This window comes from Motacilla alba, chromosome 4, assembly GCF_015832195.1.
Source record: "Motacilla alba alba isolate MOTALB_02 chromosome 4, Motacilla_alba_V1.0_pri, whole genome shotgun sequence".
Taxonomy (NCBI): Eukaryota; Metazoa; Chordata; class Aves; order Passeriformes; family Motacillidae; genus Motacilla; species Motacilla alba.
Window position 1 is genome coordinate 72,386,636 of NC_052019.1, and position 13,773 is coordinate 72,400,408.

Sequence of the window (13,773 nt, forward strand, 5' to 3'; positions counted from 1 at the left end):
TTCTTTGGGAGAAACACCTGGGGAGAGGTTGTCAGGGGCATCTTTTAATTGTGAGTTTGGACTTTGCGGTAAGACAGACTGTCTCAGGTTATTGCAGTTGTCTGTTTGTCCATCTGATAGAACACGGAGAGACAAAGGTGAGGTGTAACCTGCAGGTGTGACTGAGGTACCAAGTAACCCGGCCTTGCAGAGGGGTGTCAGGTGAGCACTCAGCAAGCTCCAGATGTGTGTGAGGGCACTGGGTTTGCTGGATTAATCCAGCTGGGAGAGGCGTGGCTGGGCTGTTCTGCCAACACTGGGCCGGTAAGGTATGACGCTGGCTGCGAGGTCAGGTGTAATTACGAGCTCGTGGCCTGCTGGCTCGTGAGGCCTGCACTGCTAGAGGGAAGTACCACTGTGCCATGCTAACATGAGGCACTGACACTTGGGGTGGGAATGTCAGTGTGACAGCCCGAGCTCTCGAGTGCGTCCTCTGAGAGCACTAATGGTGCCGGATCGGCTCGCATGCCATTCAGATATTTATTTTGTGTTTGCTTGAAGAATCAGGCCAATGTTTTTGAAAGCACATTTAACTATACCATATGCCTACTTAAATCATCCCTATCAAACAAGTTGTGGGTTGCTGCTCTGGTTCATTCTGTTCTGTTTTCCCTCCCTTCCCAATGTGTTTATGTGTATTTATCCAATTTGCTCTGTTCCTCGTGCCAAATGGCAGGTCTGAGATCCCAGCCAGGCAGGGGCAGCTGTGCTATTGTTGGTGCCTGACAAAACAGAGGTCATGGGCTGGGCCTGCAGCTCTAGCTCTAATGACAGCTTGTGTGGGACATTATGGGGCAGTTACATTCTAATCAGGGCTCATGTGCACTCAGAACTACGAATAAACCTTGACTGGCCCCTTGGTAACTTAGAACTTAAGCCTCACTTTGAAGACGTAATTCCTGGCAAATTAGCCTCTTGCAAAATATTCTGCTATTTGTTTACTTCATTGCCATAACTCCTTCCTCTGTCTGGAAAACACCCAGCTTTACACAGCCCCACCACAAAAAGCCAAGACCTGAAAAACCAGGCACCAGCCTAGGTGGAAGAAAGGGTCCCTCCTGCATGGAACTGTTCCTAGCTGTTCCCACTTGTAAGATTGATGAGAGTTATGAGCTCTGCCAACACAGGAAGTAACTGCCCATAGAAAGGAGTAGGCTTTTGTCCTCCACGGGAGGACCCTTCCCTCCCTGGAAGTTTGTTCCAAGTCCAGCCCAGCTGTTCCAGGCAGTGACACAGCAAGGCGTGATCATTGCCAGTGCCCCCTGTTCAGCAACAGATCAATCTGCAGGGCTAAGGAGTTCTAAGCGCTCTGCTCCTTGGGTGGCCTGACACTTTATCCCCTGCTCCTGCTGCCTTTCAGGCCAGAAGGCAGGAGTCTCTGAGCTATTGAGAAGGGTGTTCCTTGGAGCTGCACGCCAGCTCTGAGGCACCAGAGCGGGCTGCAGTGGCTGGGCAACTGAGGAGAGGAGGCACAAGTCCCTGGAGCCACTCGGGGAGCGTGCAGCTGCCGCGAGGCTGCCTGGCTCCGGCTGCGGCACTGCCGTGCTGCTCGGCATGGAAAAGGGAGCGCTGGGGAAACAGCACATCTGTCACCCACACACAGCCACAACCTCCGCTCAGGGCAGCACCAGATGTGTTTATTTGAAGCATGTACTAACTAGCTACTTAATGGCTTAGAATTATTAGCCACAAGTTAATTAGGCAAACATATTCACCATCAGTCACCTTACAAAGCATCGCTTCTTCAACACTGCTTTTACTTCCTGAGTGCCTTCATCAAGCACAGGAAACAGGAGGGGGAAACTACCAGTTCCATAAAGGAGCTACAGCAAGAAATGAAGGAGTGAAAGGGGGTCCACAGGGTCCTAATGAATGTTGGAGTGCACAGGTAATGCCTTAGCTGAGCGCCTATCCATGCTGCCAGCGCACTGGCACAGGGGAGGAAGCAGTGAGACCTAAGAGGCTGCAGCTGAGGGGGGAGAAAAGGGAAGCAAGAGTAGAAAAAAATATTCCTTGGTGTAGTTAAATCAAATTTGCAAAGACTGGCTTCCCTGCTGCTGCGTGTACTGGGTATGTGCCTGGGGGTGCAGGTGCTTGCTTGGCACCCTGCCTGCATGATGAATTTGGGACCACCACTGTCCCAAAGGAACGGGCTTTGCTTCCCCAAGATGCGAGACAAAAGCAGTCGGTCAGCTCCTGGCTCCCAGCTCACAGGCAGCAGTGAATGCAGTCAGGGCAGAAGAGGATCTGTCTTTGGGTGCTGGGAACAGCCAGGATCCCTGGTTAGGAGCCTGCCATGACAATCACTCCATAGAGCACCTTCCAGCGGCTCTCCAAAGGGACAGCTGTCTAGAAACCCAGTGAGGGAATGTGAAGGATGGAGCCCACAATCCGTTCATCTTCTCTCTGTCTGTTTGCTTTTGTGTGTCCATGCTCTTCCCCTTAAATCTGGTGCTGGTATTAATAAAAATGACACTTAGAAAATGGAAAGCAAGATTCAAGGTACTCCTGTTCCACTGTCATGGAAACATGTTGCACCTAGAAATCCTAGAGCCCCTAGAGCTGAATGTGAGGCATGTGATGGGTAACAGATTACCTCCTGCATTGCTTCGTGCCAAGTGAGCTGCCCCAGACTCCATCAGCTCCTTGCAACTGCAGGTAACCAAGAATCTGGCAATACAGTAGTCATTTTCCTTCCTACCACCCAGCAAATACTTTGCATTGAATCTTTGCTCTTTAAGTGCCACCAGCTGTTTGTGTTGGACAGGATGTAGGAAGGGATAAATGGAGGCTGAAGACAGCAGTGTTTGAATAGAGGGCAGATAAGGTCATTAATAGCAGCAGTGTGGACTGTCCCACCTTGGCATGCAAGCTGACCATCAAGTCAAGGTACCTGTGAGTGAAGTTTCACTTAGGTTTAGGCTGGGATTTTTCTTTTTTGGCTCTGTTATTCCTTAAGCTTCTGAGCCCAAGGAGAAGAACGCTGCATTCTTCTGTCCTAGCAAAACCTGAGTTCAAGTGCAGGATGCACAAAGATGGAAGCTAGCCAGCACTGCAGCTGCATCAAAAAAACAGCCTTCTGTAGTTCCCTGAACTATTTTAAGAACAATGACAATTCCTCAGCCTGTTGGTTCAGTTTGAATAATCCACAGCCTGGCCTACATCCATCCTTTCCTGCCTGGCATAGAGGAGAGTCTGCACAGGATTGGATGTTTGCAGTAGGCACCATCAGAACCAAAATGTTATTGTGATATTCCAGTGAGAAATGAGAGTTGGAATAGACTGAGATAAGTAGTAGTCATGTAATTATTCAGCAGAAGCATTTCAGTAAAGCAGTGTTTCTTGTGCTAGTTTGAACTGTAGTTACTGTCATCCACTCACCTAATAAAAGCAGACTTGTAAGTGTTCAGGCAGTGCAAGAAATGCTGGGTTTCCCACTGGCATTTCCGTGCAAGGCACAGGGGGTTTCACCAATGGCTCGCCAGAGCAGAAGCCAGCTGGAGGTGAAGCCAAGCCTACAGACAGATAGTTCTGAATGCAATCTCACAGAACTCAGGGCAGAGAGAGAGCAGAAGTGGAACTAGCAAGGAATGCAGACTTGTAAAATATCACTGTTTTTCCTGTACCAGTGATCAGGGCTAGTGATCACTAGTAGTCTCTTTCAAGAGAGACAAGGGCTCTGATTGCCTTCCGAGGCACAACGACAACAGAAAGATGTACAGTAATGGAGAGGTCACAGCCACCGCTGGCTTGCCTTGAGTCTCTCAAGCTGTGGCAGGACAACAAATCCAAGTCTCTGCTAAAAAGGGGAACTGATTTTCTCAGATATTCTGAGACCTTCAAAATGTGACTTTTAAATGGGCGGTGCAGCGGAATCAGAGTCCTGCTTACTAACCAGCTTGACAGTGTTGTTACACCTGCCATCACAGTGCATAGGTGATCTCTCAGAGCAATTCAACCTGGGTTAGCCTCCTCACCTCCCACCAGGTGTATGTGCACTTTGCCTTTCTGCTTTATTTCAAAGTCATAAGGTGTTTTATAAGGCAGGGGGTGCTTGTGTGAAAATTGTGAATAATTGTCAGCTGTTAGCTGATAAGGAGCCTTGCAAGTGGGCTGGGTTTGTAAGCAGACTATGGAGTTTTGCACTTTAGGAGCAGCATGACAAGAAGGGATTTTAAATGGCACAGGCAGCACAGTCATGTTGTCACCCAACCTAAGGATGATACATCCATCTGCTACAGGGTACTGTGGAAAAGCAGACTGAAAAAAATGCTTGGTTTAATCTACAGCTGGCACTTGGGAAGCTCCAGACTCAATGCAGCCAACAGCTGGGAAGGAAGCAGAAACACATCGTGGCCGAATTCCAGGAGAGTAGGGGCTCACCAACCCAACCTCCTGAATTCTTTGGCATTTCATGTGTTTTTACACAGCTTAGTATTGCTCTGCATGGGAAAACTGCTAATTCATTAAGCAACAAGAATGTCTCCAATTCGGAAAAGATACAGTGAAACCTGTTACATGAGTCCTGACTGTTCACCCAGAAACTAAGCTGCAGGTTTAAAAGCCACACAGCAAGCTAACTCAGACTGCTTGTGTTCTCTTAAATCCACCCAAAAGAGCACTAGAAAAGAACAGAGCGGTTGTTGCTACATTAGTGACTAATATTAGCTCCACTACATGAGGAATTACTGGGAGATATCCAGCACTAGTCTAGGCTGTGCCAATGGGAAGTCAAGAGTTCAAGTACGTACATTTCTTTCATAGCTGTCAGTCTTCTGCACAGTAAACTGCTCAGCTCTGGGGCAGAGCTCCAACTCCTTCAATAGTATGTCAGGGAACTGTGTCTCACAGGGTAACTCAGGAAAAGGTGTTTTCCTGTGAACCTGTACAACTCCAACTGTATTGTGCTGAGGTGCATTATCCACACTGCAGTTCCAGGGTGGCAGGTGTCTGGTTCAGTACCACTCCATAGTGTAATGAAAAGTGCAGCATGTGCATGTACAGGTTGCACAGCTTTAACCTGTACAACCGTGTGATACATTTCACACACCTTTGGCAGGACTGGCTGTTTATGTACTCTGGGACAAACTGTGTGTGGAAAAGCCTTTACAGCATCAGCTTTTGGGAACCTTCATACTGGGGTTGTATGTAATGTATGCTTCATACTGGGACTGTATGTGATTTGCTACTGCTCTTCTGCTGTACAGTAACTGCCCTGAAATACCTGGCCTGGGGAGGAGGGGTTTAAACCTGACTGATTGACTTTGTCCTGATGACAAAATCAGTTCCCTTAGAGCTGTGGTGCTGCTGACTGGTTTTAGCTGAGCCAGAAGCTGCAGAGCTGCTGCGCTGTGGGATGCACAGGCTCAGCAGGCACAGGGGACTGACACCCTGCTGCACGTGGTGCAAGATGCATTTGTCACAGAGCCATGGGAGAAGCAGCATCAGGAAACAGATCAGTATTGAATCCCTCGCCCTCCCTCTGCTCTGCATGTAGCTCTGCTCCGTGCCTGCTCTCCCTGCCAGCCATGACGCAGCTCGGGAGGCAGACCCTCTGGCCCCAGCCGCCCCACTGGGGTCAAGCACTGAACGTTCTCCCTCCGCGGCTTTCCAGCTTCCCTCCCCCAGCCTGCCGTCCAACGCACAAACCAGATGTGCTTGTGGAGCTTTGCTGTCCATCTGACAGCACAACTGAGGCGGCTGATGGCTGCTCAAGTCAGAAATGTAGCTACAGACCAGTCATCTATACAACACGCTTACCTCTGCAGCTCCTCAAGTGCCACAGATCAAGGCCAATGCAGAACTGCTGTGCTTCCCATTGGAGTAGCATTAGCCTCATGCCTAGTTAGTCCCTGGGAATAACTACTTTACAAGCAGGGAGAAAGCCAACAGCCAAAGCCTTGGCCCTCCCACAGGAACAAGGTCTGATGTGCAGTTTTCTGACTTCAGATTAGCTTAGGGTCCTCAGAAATGTGCACAGTGAAGTCCAAGTGATCATAAGGCCCTGAGGCACCTTTGAGTTGGAGAGGAGGAGGGAAGGATTACTTCTCCAAGGGCCAGAAGTAATGTGCAGCCCTGGCCAGTGACACTGAGAATAAGGCCAGAGCTGCAGTTTAGCCTCGGTGCTGGAGCTGTTAACTCACTGGATCAGGATGTGTGGAGCAGGGGTACATGTCCTGACACCTAATTTTAATAATAGCTTGTAAGTGTCAGTGGTAATGTCATCTCTTTAACAGTGGGCCTGGAGATGATCTGGACGAGAGCATATTATGCCCTGTTAAAGCAGCTAATCTGCATAAAACTTAGGACAAGCCAGATCTTTTCAGTATTTCACAAACTGGCTGAATATTCATTTTTAAGACACTGTCCAAATGGGTTTGGTCACAGATGACTACTCCAAGTCCACTCCAAAGCTGGCATATACAGCAGGGAAATAACACAAGAATGGGGGGAAAATAAAACAACAAATTGCCCCCCGTAGAAGCAACAAAATATTGCCTTCAGCCAAACCCCTCCCAGTCAGCTACAATGGTGCCAAATTCCAGCAAAATGTGGGCTGGCATTTGGTTCAGTACTTACTGGCCACTTTTGTACAGGATCGGTGCAGGGCAGAGCAAAAAATCAGACTGTACTGTTTTAGGCCTTTCATCTGAAAAACAAGAATGACATGAGCTTACTATGCCGTGCACCTTAGGTGAGGAGCTGCCTTGTGGACAGCCATGTTGCTGTGAGGTCCCTCTGTTCCCATGCTCCTTACTGGTCTGTCCTGGCTGAAACTGGCAGCAAGGCAGGCCCAGGGTAAGGAACACAGAGCCCCAGAGCTGGCTGTAAATGCCAGGTGAGCCCTCGTTACAGTGCTTATTGGAGCTGCTCGAGTCAGCTGATGCTCTTCCATAGAGAACACTTCCTAGAATCAACACCATCTTTATGGAGAGTGAGAACACTACTAGTAGTTTCCTGGTAGCTGGAAGATGCAGGTTTGTTTCTAGTTGGCTCCATCCCTGTGCGTTGCATTGCAGGCCTGTTTTATTAGCTGTGACTTGAGTGTGGTTTTCGCCAGTGTTTCTCCTGCTTTTGAGTGTGGGTGATTTGCAAACCTCCTAAACTTACAAAGCGCCTGTCTGTAGAGCACATGAAGCACTTATTTGTAGAGCCTTGTGTCCAGTACGGCATTTCTGTTCTGCAGATGTGAGGAGGGGAGGATGGAGCTTCTTTGCCTAACATGTTTGGTAAGCTGGGGAAAATTCAGTTCCTGTGTGCAGAACCATCAGCCCAAAGTTCCCCAAGGCAGGACTGATGATTTCTGTGCAAGGACTATTTCCTGACTGTGGGGCGAGAGCAGATAAGTGATCTGCCAGATCAACTTGGAGATGACTCTGTCCTGCATTTCAGGAACAGGCAGACAGACAAGCAGTTCAGGGGCAGCTGAAGGAGGAGCTGTTGGCATAAATGAGCTTTTCATATGTGCTATAATCTGCACTGACTGCTTGGCCTAGATTTGGGGCTAGTTGTGAGGTGGGGAAGAGGGATTAGCACATTGCCATATGTTTTTGTCTTAATGGTATGTTTCATAGATTATTTTTCTATCCCACAGCTCCATTTGGCAGGTTTCCTTTCTAGCATTTGGTAATGGTTCTTTATAAATGCAGAACGAGAAAGATGCCAAACGCGTCCTTTAAAAGCAGGGGAGCTGACACAGTAAGGGTGTGCTCAGAGGCTGGTCCCAAAGACTCTCTGTGAGGGGCACTCCAACACCAGCAGATCCTCGCCCCAGTGCCCTCACACACTGAGGGCTCTGCAGAGGAACTGCCAGTCTTCTGTAGAGGAGACTGCCATGACATGGGAATGGTTGTCCTTCTCTTGGGACCATCTCCTTCCTCCTGCAGTGCTCCAAGCGCCCTCCCTGTCTTCCAGTTCATCCTGGCTCTACTGGCCCCCTTTAGGCTCCCTCTGAAGCAGGCAGTCAAAATCCAGCACAGAGCTGTAGAGAATGACCTCGTGTACTGTGGGAAGGACTTGAAATGTCCCACATGAAATGTCCCTGCTTTCTTCCTGTACTAGTCCCCAGACGCTCGCTGTTGTCCATTGCTGGCGACGTTGGACCGGGGGGATGTAGAAGGCCCTGGCAAGACCCCACAGAGCAGATTGTGTTTTTATAATCAATACATCGCTGTGCCATTCCCCTACCCTCGTGTGCTTCAGCACACCCCTTCCTCAAGCCAAGAAAAAACAAGCAGCCCAGAGCTGTAGTTGGCAATTCTCACATCAGATGGTAGCAAGTGTTTGTGGGCAATGGGAAGCAGAGGTGACAATTGTAATGGAAACTGAAGGGAAATTTATACAAGCGGAATTGACTTACACAGGCTGCCTGCATCCAGAGCTACGGGGTTACCCTGTTATTCTGCCAAGTTATTGTAGGTGTTTAACAGGCAGGAGAAACTGGCAGCCCACTCCGGTATGTACAATATCCAGAGTAAGGAAGAAACTGCACTGGAAACAGAAATTCAATTGTGTAGGAATTTAAGACAGGCTAATACAGAAATCAGAAAGTAGGCAGGGAAAAAAACAGTCCTTCAGCTACTTTTTTTTTTTTTTCCAGTCTAGCTGGCTTCTATGGAATTCTGTTTAGAGCTAGAAGTTGGATGTACTTATCCCAGCCATCTATTTCAGCTTCTGGATAGAAAAAGAAAATTCACATATAAGCTAGAGGACAAGTGCCAGTACAAGGTGTCATGGTCACCATCTCAAACAGAATTGCTCTGTGCTATGGCTGCAGTCAGCCCTGATGCTGGGCAGACAGAGCTCATGGACCGTGACAAAATACACCACTGCTCTGACCTGGCCTTTCTCTATGCTGTTGCAGGAGGAGGACTAATGTGCCCCTGAAACCCACAGCACACCTGGCACACCACCTAGGACCAGCAGGGACCTTGCCAAAACCAAGGTAAGCGCCTCTGGGAATTGCAATGAGATGTCTTGGCCGGGATCATGGTGCAGAAAGGGACCTCAGTCGGTACACTGCAGCCACGGGTTTGACCATCAGCAAACATCTGCTTGCCCAAACGTCAGGAGCCAAACACTTCTCACCATGCTAATGCCCACAGCGAGGGGGCTGCCAACACTCCTCACAGCTGAAGGCACTGAAAATTTAGCCAACTGGAACCACTGAGCAGAGTGTGACACAACTTTCCTCCCTTTGCTAATCCTCTGAGCTTTCCTGCTCTCCTCCTCTTCGCTGTGCTTCTGTTTGACTTGTCATGAGCTGAGGTAACTGCAGGACTACACAGGCAGGAGATGGCAAACATGCACACTTACGGATTGTCGTTCCGTTCACTTGATAGGTACAAGTCACGCTGTCGCTTCTCCCACCCAGGGTTAAGCCGCTTCCTCTGAGAACAACCTGGAACTCCTCTGGAGGGGAAAGCAAACACACAAAATCACCCAACTGCAGTGCACTGCAGTAAGCTACACTTAGACCAGGGCAACTTCATTTAGTCTGCAATAAACAAAGCACACCATAGTAATGCTTCCAACTTAGTGTTATCTCCTGTTTTCCTGGACTCTTGTACTGAATTCTCCTTATAAATTGGCAAAGGAAGGCAAGATTTGTTCCCAAATCTGTGTTGAGACAGCCCTCTGAAAGTGGAAGCAGATTCAGGCTATCGGCACGATCCGGGGCTCAGCTGCACAGTAAGACACAGTTTCTCAGTGAATGAGAAATGAGAAATAGGGGACTCAGAAGAAGAAGACTCCCCAAACCCAGATCAGGCTCACTTGATGTACCAGATGAAGAAAACATTTCTCCTTAGTACTATTTCTCTGCAAGCTGCCTAAGGGCCACGCTATCTGTGAGCTGTGCAGAGGAGGAGTGAAAAGAGTTTTTTACCAGGGCCACTGACTTCACCCAGAGCATCCACATTTTCGCAAAAATATCCAAGGAACGTTTTGCAACTACCTTATTTTGATTGATCTCCAACTGTGCGTGGATTATGAAGCTTAGAAAGAAAAGACCTTAAAATTCTGTGGAACTCTATTTCATTAATATATTTCTCTTGCTGCCCAGAAGTGCAGTCACGTGCTTTGTTCTTACACTCCACAAATTTTGGGGCAGATTTGACACAAGTGCAGAGCAGACCCAGGGGAGAGGGGCAGGTCAATGATCTCCAACTTCCACGTGCATTACCCAAGCTATGGAAGCAGGCCCTGGTGGTCAGCTCCTCTGAGGAGAGCAAGAAGGAAACAGAGAAATATCATGTTTCCTTAACTTCTTGAGGACTTAAGCTGGAGATAGGTTATTCTAGAGACATGCAGTTTTCCTCTGGATAAAACAGTGGGAAACCCCAGTCCTATAATAATTGAATAGTATATTAAAATTATAAAACCTTACCTCCTACACAGACACTGGATGGCTCCAAATATAAAATCTCAGTGCATGATTGTTTCAAAACCTATTGCAAAGGAGGAAATAGTCAGAAGTAGGTTTCACAGCACTACTTCAATGAGCTATCTTAGTTTAAAACAAATGCTTTCCCTAGAACACACATAGAGGTACAGGTTTGGTTTGCTAAGTCTGACTTTGCAGAACATTGCCTAGAGCATGAGCAGCTCCCACACCCCTGCACAGTCAAGTCTAGGAGTTCCTCCTTGGAGTCTTGGATTAGTTTGTTAAACCCCAGAGAGCCTTTAAAATGTAATGATGTCCAGATCCCTAGCCTGATTATCCACGAACCCTAATCCTAATGTTCAAGCCAAAACTTAATCACAAGGAGCCTGATCCAAAACCTCATCCAGTTAAGAGCAGTCTTGCAACAATGAAGCCTGGTCAAGCCAAGTGCACGTTACTGTGAGTGCTGGCACCTCGCCCTGCGTGGAGAGGCACAGTGACAGCGGTGTTCCTGACTGCGCTGCCTGCCCTTGGACAGGGATCTCACTTCAGCTCTCCCTGCTCTAAGTGGTATTTTTAGCACGCATTCATAAACATTCCGTGGCATCAGTTCAGGTCCATGCAACCACGTGCACAGCAGAGAGTCCTGTTACTGTCCCCTCTCTGGCTCCACTTGCCAGGTCTGTGCCTGCTGCTGAGCTGCCCTGACTTCCTAGCCGTGTCCCTCTGTCATACTCTTAACTCCTGCCTCCCTCTCAGGAGGACTCCTTACGCTCTGTGATGTTTTCCAGTGGTTCCTGTTGCTACATATCCAGGCCCAGAAGAAACCATCATGTAGGCACTGTTCTGACAAGAAGCACGCCAAGCTTTCTTGGAGAAAGAGAGCATCTTGCCTCACTGAACACTGCCCGTATTGCCTCTCTCCCCACAAAATGTTGTGCACAAATTAACCTTGTAGCGCTTTAAAACCCATGTTAAATATTAAGTGGTATTTTAAAAAATGGAGACGTCGCAGGCGCGTGCATTTGGATGAGACGCAGCAACAGAGATCTTAGGAAAGAATGTAGCCCAGAGTTCAGTGCAAGCCAAGCAGTTTGTGTTAGCTGAGGATCTTGCTTCCTAAAAAGGGCTTCAGCCTTTTGATTCCTATTGCAGTGTGGAGAGAAGCTTTCCATGGCTTGTTTGGGGGCTGGCGAATATTTTGTATAGCATTTTATTCCTTTGCTGTAAAAGCATGTTCAGTTGTTTTCACTGAAGAGTCAGATAAATAGCTCAAGTGAGGCTGAGACTAGAGGCCAGCTTAATGTGAAGCACAGATCCAGCAGGTGGCACAGAATTCAGCAGTTGTGTTTTCAGAGGGAGAGCCTTCCAACCCCTGTCCTGGCCCCATTTGCCCAGTGTCTAAGGAAGGGTCACTGGTATGACCTGGAGGCAGGGGAAAGGCGAAGACAGTGTGGGACAGGACCTGACTTCCCTTGCAAAGCAGTAGTTCTCTGGTTTCATTACATCCCAGGGTGAATTTTCTAACACTGTGCTTTTAAATGCAATATAAATCAGGAAAAAAACCTACCTGGATATATTTAACTACCTTTGGATTTAAGAACAAGGTGGGAGGAGCAGACACAACAACCCCAACTGAGCTGAAATATGGTGTAGATAAAATGATCACAAATCATGAACAAAAGCAAATTTCAATAGAGGGGTCAGGATACACTGATTTCCTGCATGGAATCCATTTTCATGCATGCTCTAGGCTAAAGCAGAAAATACCAGATCTTAATACTGCTCCTAGAAATAGCTGCTTCGACAATAATTTCTCATAATCTTTATTACTGCTGTCCTTTGCTTATCTTAAGCAAGCTGTACTGTTTAGAGACAGTCTCTTTGCAAGGGTGGTGGCCTAATTCTACCATTTCCCCCCAAACAAAGCTTATATGGGGGTTAAAAAAAGTCTGAAACTACTCAAATTTGGGTTTCTAGGTTTGTCAGGTTGTTTTCTATCCTTCAGAAAGCCTCTTAATAGTCCACACTTGAGGGGAAAAAAAAGGATAATGGTAGAGAAATGTGCCTTGTCCCCAAAAGCCCCTCCCCTCAAGGACTGAGTTAGCTTAAAAAGCGGACATCAAACCTCATCAAGGACTAACTGGATTCAGGTGGAGCTGATCAGAAGCACACAGATATGGTTCTTTGCTTAACTTCTGCTGATGCCCTGGGTTCTCCTTAACACTCCCTCTAAGCAACACTGAAACAGTGTTCAGAAGTGCGTTTCCCCAGAGTTAAACAAAAGCCATCATGCTCTGCAGGGTCCAAGCACACGAGCTGTCCTGAGCACTGGCCCTGTGTAGGGCTTGGCTCACAAGGATTCTGCCACCACCACGGGTGACAATATTTTCAATACAGCAATGCCGCATTTGCTTTCATGTGTGGGGGAAATGAATGTGTTTGCATGTCTTAGAAGAAGGTACAGAAACTTCACACCTTTCCTTGTTCCCACTCACTCTTTTCTACCTGTTTCCATCTTTTTTCCCTTTCTACACAAGCTATTTCTTCCAGCCAGCACAGCGCACTCCAACAGAAAGTATTTTTCCCCAGAGCAGAAATCATGTGAGGGCATCTTTGCCATTTTCCTGCTGATCCATGTGCATTATTTAACATGCCTTCCCACCCCTGTCCTTTAGAATTCAAAACTAACTTCAAACTATCCTGATGTGGAGACCCAGGCTGCCAAGTCAGCAAGACCAAAACAAACTCCACAAAAATCTATACAATCTATAAATAAAAAAAAAAATTATAAATCAATTAAAAAATTGTAAATCAATCAAAACCTATACTCTGTTCCAGTTCAGGATAATCCAAGACACTGCAAATTCATTCTTTAGAAACCTACTGCCCACAAGAAAAGTTGAAATAATAACTCTATAAGGCCATCCTCGGACAGGATAGTGAAGCACTCTGCTGACATAAAATAAATTCAAATAAGACAAATTGCTTTATTTTAACAGCATGCAAGGAGAGATTCTGAGAATTGATGTCATCCACTTTGTCTCCAGAGGTCCACACCAAATACAGGACTGTGCTCCCAGGCTCACAAAGGCTTTTCTCTCACTCCCTGCCCTCCCCCTCCTCCCAGGGCTGGCTTTACCAGAGAGAACCAATTCCCCACAGCCCCAAGTGCCAAGCAGAGCAGAAACCTGTCAGCCTTTGTCCTGCTGTCTTGCAGCTTCAGCAGCGGAGAGCTGTGCTAAGACTAGAGGGTGTTCACTGCCTTCTGAGGCGCCCTGTGCAGCGCGGGAATGGTGCCAGCTGGAACCAGAGCCTGTGGAGGTTAAGTGCCCACAGCTGTCAGCTCC

General features: G+C 47.7%; 1 protein-coding gene across 1 annotated transcript in view; it reads right to left on the reverse strand.

Annotated features, from left to right (window-relative positions):
- The window catches only part of ANTXR2 (ANTXR cell adhesion molecule 2), a 77,327-nt gene that overhangs the window by 42,388 nt on the left and 21,166 nt on the right, over window positions 1-13,773 (reverse strand). The window contains exons 8-10 of the mRNA XM_038136784.1: window positions 10,427-10,487; window positions 9,355-9,450; window positions 6,619-6,688 (exon numbers count right to left, since the gene is read on the reverse strand). Of these exons, the coding sequence (XP_037992712.1) occupies window positions 6,619-6,688; window positions 9,355-9,450; window positions 10,427-10,487 (227 nt within the window). The remainder of the gene's footprint in view (window positions 1-6,618; window positions 6,689-9,354; window positions 9,451-10,426; window positions 10,488-13,773) is intronic.